The sequence below is a fragment of the Scylla paramamosain genome, chromosome 25 (assembly GCF_035594125.1).
Source record: "Scylla paramamosain isolate STU-SP2022 chromosome 25, ASM3559412v1, whole genome shotgun sequence".
NCBI lineage: Eukaryota > Metazoa > Arthropoda > Malacostraca > Decapoda > Portunidae > Scylla > Scylla paramamosain.
This window is the reverse complement of record NC_087175.1, coordinates 11,335,893-11,342,101: the sequence shown is the minus strand read 5'-3', so window position 1 is coordinate 11,342,101 and position 6,209 is coordinate 11,335,893. Positions and strand designations below refer to the sequence as shown.

Here is a 6,209-nt window from a genome sequence, read left to right as displayed (position 1 = left end):
GCGGGGACGCAGTGCTGTAAAGGGGGCTGGGGAAGAGTCCTGGTAAAGTAAACAAGTGACCGGGTCATGCCAGGTTAGGTCAATAAGGCAGCAGGAGGCACGACACGTCTCCTTACTCGACTTGGATCCAGCATCAAATAAATCTAGAATTAACCATGTTTTTCTTTCTTTTCTCTACTTCTCAAGCAGGGGCAGGAAAGTTACACACACACACACACACACACACACACACACACACACACACACACACACACACACACACACTTACGACTCTCTCCCTCTCTCTCTCTCTCTCTCTCTCCTCTCTCTCTCTCTCTCTCTCTCTCTCTCTCTCTCTCTCTCTCCTCTCTCTCTCTCTCTCTCTCTCTCTCTCTCTCTCTCTCTCTCTCTCTCTGTCCCTCGGTCATCACCTGCTCCTCCCCAACTCATGAAGGTAATCATTAAGTACGTACTACGTGTTTGGAATAGGCAAATGATACACACTTTGAAAGGATATGATGATATATTTGCTGCACTGCATAGCTATTTACACATTTTAGAAGGGGCATGTAGAGGAATGATTGATATATAAAAGGATGATATGTGGGTTTGATTTGTACACAATAAATAATAATTTGGTTTTGTACATAATGATAAAAATAATACGTTTTCTTAAATAACACACACACAAACACACACAGACACACACACACACACACGCGGGGCGCTGGCGTTGATGATTTTAGAATCATCAGGCTTTCTCTTTATCACAATTGCTTCCCAACACTAGTGACTCCCATAGCGATACACACACACAGCCAAGTAAACGATTTGCTTCAACACCTTGCTTCCTTACCGCCCTCCCCAGCCTTATTGCCAGGTGAAACGGGGTGTAATGGTGTTTGGGCGGGACAGAGCAGCGAGAAGTGGCATTATAATTGGTGACCCGCAGCCCAAGAGTGCAGGAGGAGTGTTAGCCACGCGAGGGGGAGGTTCGACGAGCTTTGAGGAAGAGACGGCGCAGGTCTGTCATGGCTTCCGGTAGACCCTCACCTGTGACAGCGCAGGCTGGGGCGAGGGCCCAGGGTTGACAAGGCGGCAGGTCAGCCAGGCCGAGGGCGTCGGTCATATCAGCGGGCGACCTAGCGCCGGGCAGATCTTGTTTGTTGGCTAACACCAACACCGGCGGGCGCGATCGTCGTAGCGCTGCACTTTGCGTCGCCTGGCGCCGTACAAGGGCGTGCAGCTCGTGCCGTGCTTCCTCCAGACGGTCAGCGGCACTGCTGGAATCCACCACGAAGAGCACTGCGTCGGCGCCGCGAGTGTAAGCGCGCCACAGCGGCCGTATCCGCTCAGCGCCGCCCACGTCCCACGCCACCCAAGAACAGCCGCCTCGCCGTAACCGCTCACAGTTAAAACCGACGGTGGGCACCGTGTTGACGTAGTGGCCATATTTGAGCCGCAACAGCGCCGTTGTCTTGCCCGAAGAATCCAGGCCCACCAGTACCAGCTGAGGAGGGCCCGCCACTAGCCCCGCCAGACCTGCCAGCCCAGCACGTGCCGCAGCCACCACGCGGCCCACGCCCATGCCACCCACGGCCTCGGCCACCAGACCCCAAAGGTCATTCCCCGAGAGGGGCATGTGTACCGTGTGGCGGTGTGCGCGGCACCTGTGTCCCGCACCCCGGACACACTCAGACTGGCCACCGCTGCCGCCGGGTCGGCCCACCGCCACCCGCTTCGTGCGGTTGTCAGCTGGTTTCATTTCTTGTTGGTGTTCCTGGCGCTCCGCACCATTGAACGTACAGAGACCGTCATTGCCCCGCACGGCGGTGCTCCACGCCACCTCCGGCACTCTGGCATCTGCTGGCACGCACCTCACGCACTTTGACACTGTTTCACTCCTCCCTTACACTCCTCCCTACATGCCTTATCTTGCCCTCGTCAGTAGCCTGTTCTGTTGTTTATAAGAAATATTCTTGCGTCAATTTTGCATTAAAAAGTGGTTGCTATGAAGATTCTCTCTCTCTCTCTCTCTCTCTCTCTCTCTCTCTCTCTGTAGTATATGGATCTATGTATCTGTAGTACATGCATTTATGGATACATATGCAGTACATATGTATGTATGTCTGTACGTTATCTCATACGGAAATAGTAATAAGTGTAATAATTACACTTCCCAGCATAACATGAATGTTACTATTGTGAGAGGGTGACGTTGGCAAAGAGTCTCGACCTATTGCATTAATGATCCTGGGAAATATAAAGTCAAGGCTGCGTTCAAATACCAGATGCAATTCTCTTACGCAACGGTGACAGTCAAAGCAAGGCCGGGACTCCACTCAGGCAGGAGGAACATGCTTCTCTCTACCTCCACTTGTACATCATCACTATTATTTGTCCTTGAACATTATTTTCCTTCACGTGCTGTAATATTTTGTCCATCTATGTTCTATTAATTTAATAGGAGGGACCCCGTAAAGCTATCAATCTGCAGCTTCATTCAATAACACAATTTGTACGTTCGTTCTCTATGCGAGATAGAATTTAGAAAACCAATATTTTTTATCGGAAACGATTACAACATTGTTTGACCCCATTGCAAACACGAAACAGGATCATGACTCATGAGAGAGAGAGAGAGAGAGAGAGAGAGAGAGAGAGAGAGAGAGAGAGAGAGAGAGAGAGAGAGAGAGAGAGAGAATGTCATTCATTCACCTTCTACGGTCGTCTGCTGGTTACCCGGCCAGTCTTTCCCCTACCTAAAGAGCTCAGAGCACGTAGTGACCGATCTTTGAGTAGGACCAAGAATCCCTGGGTAGGACTGAGACCACTCACACACCACACACCGGGACAGCAAGGTCACAACTTCTCGGGTTACATCCCGAACCTACTTGCTGCTAGGTGAACAGGAGCAACATATTGGAAAAAGCTCGCCCATTTGCCTCGCCGCATCAAATATTGGAACCTGGGCCTTTTCAGTTGTGAGCCGAGCGTGCTAACCACTACACTACATGGTATGTGTGTGTGTGTGTGTGTGTGTGTGTGTGTGTCCAGGCATGCTTTGTTGTAGGGAGCAAAAAATACGGAAAAATGGAAATAAATAAAAGTAGGACAAAAGTTATTAATGGGGTCTTCTAAGGGTCTGTTTCAGGTCCATTACCTTTTCATATTCTTCATTAATGATCTAGAATTTGGGATTAGCTAGTAGCGACATCGGTAAATTTGCTTACGACACGAAAGTAAATTGGTAAGGTCAAGCAAGTAGACTGGTAAGGCCAAAGTAAGATTGGTAAGGTCAAGGGAAACGCAAACGTTTTACAGAAGTTAGACAAAAAGTATGAGTGGGCAGAAAAAAAGAGAAATGATATTCAGTGTCAACGAAAGTAGTATTCACTGGTTGGGTAGCAAAAATATTTAAATTATTAACAGAAGCCCAAGTAACAGAACGACTCATGTAATTCTAAGGCTGCTTTATATCACTCATTTTACTTAGATTATGCTGTACAATTTTGATCTCCCAATTACAGAAAGTATATACATAGATAGGCTGTAGTCTGTGCAAAGAACGATGACTTGGATGATCCAGAGGCTGAAAAACTTTGACATAATAGGTTATGATTTTAAAACATCTTAAGTAGCATTTATTGCAAAGACGCAGAGTGTGTACCAGTGATATAAATGAAGGGTTCAACAAATGACATAAATTAGATTCTCCTATTCAGGAAACGAGTGAAAGCTCACAAGAATGGTCATAAGCTAAAAGAATCCAGGTCTCTCTCTCTCTCTCTCTCTCTCTCTCTCTCTCTCTCTCTCTCTCTCTCTCTCTCTCTCTCTCTCTGTATATATATAACGACCCTAAGTGTCTTGACACCCTCCTCAACTTTTTCTTCATTAACTTCTGCAACATTCGTGGTCTAAGATCTAATTTTCAATTTGTAGAACACCACCTCTCCTCTTCTAAACCTCATCTTCTTTTCCTCACTGAAACTCGGTGTCTGAGGGAACTGACAGTAGTCCCTTTTCTGTTCCCTCCTACTTTCTCTATCCTCATTTTCAAAACAAAGCTGGACGTTGCGTTTATGTTCGCAACGACTTAACCTGCTCTCGTGCCCACGCTCTTGAATAATCCGAGTTTTCCACCATCTGGCTACGACTACAGAGTCACTCTCAAACTAAATTTATCTGTGATGTATACCTCTCACCAAACACTCCTCTGACTATAAGTAATTCTTTGAATACTTAACTTCCAAAGTGGAACACATTCTGACTCTCTTCCCTTTTGCAGATATCTCTATTCTTGGAGACTTCAATGTTCACCACCAGCTTTGGCTTTCTTCTCCCTTCACTGACCATCCTGGTGAACTAGCCTTCAACTTTGCTATCCTCCACGACCTAGAGGAATTGGTGCAACACCCTACTCGTATGCCTGACCGTCTTAGAGATACGCCCAATATTCTTGATCTTTTCCTGACCTTTAATCTTAATCTTTCTGTTTATGCTGTCACTATCTTTTCTCCATTGGGCTCCTCCGATCAGAATATCATATCTGTATCTTGTCCTATCGCTCCAGTCCCTCCTCAGGATCACCATAAGCGAAGGTGCCTCTGGTGTTTTGCCTCTCCTAGTTTGGGGTGACCTGAGGAGGTATTTTGCTGATTTTCCTTGGAATGACTACTGCTTCCGTGTCAGAGACACGAGCGCATAACAAAGGTGATAGTGTCTGGCATGGAGGCGTACATTCCTCACTCTTTTTCTCGTACTAAACCTTCCAAACCTTTGTTTAACACTTTAAGGACTTCTTGTCCTATCCACTCCTACGCTGATGATACCACCTTGCACTTTTCTACGTCTTTTCATAGACGTCCAACCCTTCAGGAGGTAAACATTTCATGCAGGGAAGCCACAGAACGCTTGACTTCTGATCTTTCTAAAATTTCTGATTGGGGCAGAGCATACTTGGTTCAATGCATCAAAAACTCAATTCCTCCATCTATCAACTCAACACAACCTTCCAGACAACTATCCCCTCTTCTTCAATGACACTCAGCTGTCCCCCTCTTCTACACGGAACATCCTCGATCTGTCTTTTACTTACAATCTGAACTGGAAACTTCACATCTCATCTCTAGCTAAAACAGCTTCTATGAAGTTAAGCGTTCTGAGACGTCTCCGCCAGTTTTCTCACCCCACCAGCTGCTAACTCTGTACAAGGGCCTTATCCGTCCATGTATGGAGTATGCTTCACATGTCTGGGGGAGTTCCACTCATACTGGTCTTCTAGACAGGGTGGAATCAAAAGCTTTTCTTCTCATCAACTCCTCTCCTCTAACTGACTGTCTTCAGCCTCTCTCTCACCGCCGCAATGTTGCATCTCTAGCTGTCTTTTATCGCTATTCTCATGCTAACTGCTCTTTTGATCTTGCTAAGAGCATGCCTCCCTTCCTCCCACGGCCTCGCTGCACAAGACTTTCTTCTTTCTCTCACCCCTATTCTGTCCACATCTCTAATGCAAGAATTAACCAGTATTCTCAATCATTCATCCCTTTCCCTGGTAAACCCTGGAAATCCCTGCCTGGTTCTGTATTTCCACCTTCCTATGACTTGAATTCCTTCAAGAGGGAGGTTTCAAAACACTTATTCATCAATTTTTGACTACTGCTTTGACCCTTTTATGGGACCGGCATTTCAGTGGGCATTTTTTTTTTTATTAGATTTTTGTTGCCCTTGGCCAGTGTCCCTCCAACATAAAAAAAAGCTTGTTCTCGTACTATACATGATAGGGAGGTGGTCCACAAAAGGTATTTAAGCCTTCCATCACTTGCACTTTATATTTCTGCCAGAAACTATGCCAGGTCTGTTCTCCAGCAAGCCAAAAACTCTTTCATTAATAGGAAATGTTAAAATCTTTTCAAGATTTAAATCCCCTCGTGACTTCTGGCATCTAGCCAAAAATATCTCCAATAACTTTGCTTTTTCTTCTTTCCCTCCTTTATTTCAACCAGATGGCACCACTGCTATCACATCTATCTCTGAAGCTGAACTCTTCGCTCAAACCTTTGCTAAATAAAAACTCTACTTTGGGTGATTCAGGGCTTGTTCCTCCCTCTCCTCCACCTTCTTACTATTTCTTGCTCCCTATTAAAATTCTTCCCAATGATGTTTTCCATGCCCTCGCTAGCTTATGGAAATGATGGAGTCCCTTCTATTGTTCTCCGAAACTGTGCCTC

At 46.1% G+C, this 6,209-nt stretch overlaps 1 protein-coding gene across 1 annotated transcript; it reads right to left on the bottom strand.

Annotated features, from left to right (window-relative positions):
* Positions 1-483: 483 nt before the first annotated feature.
* LOC135113203 (ADP-ribosylation factor-like protein 4C) lies at positions 484-1,940 on the bottom strand. Its single transcript, XM_064028341.1, has one exon. It carries the CDS (start codon positions 1,742-1,744, stop codon positions 953-955), a length of 792 nt encoding a protein of 263 aa, XP_063884411.1. The 5' UTR covers positions 1,745-1,940; the 3' UTR covers positions 484-952.
* Between the last annotated feature and the right edge of the window lie 4,269 nt (positions 1,941-6,209).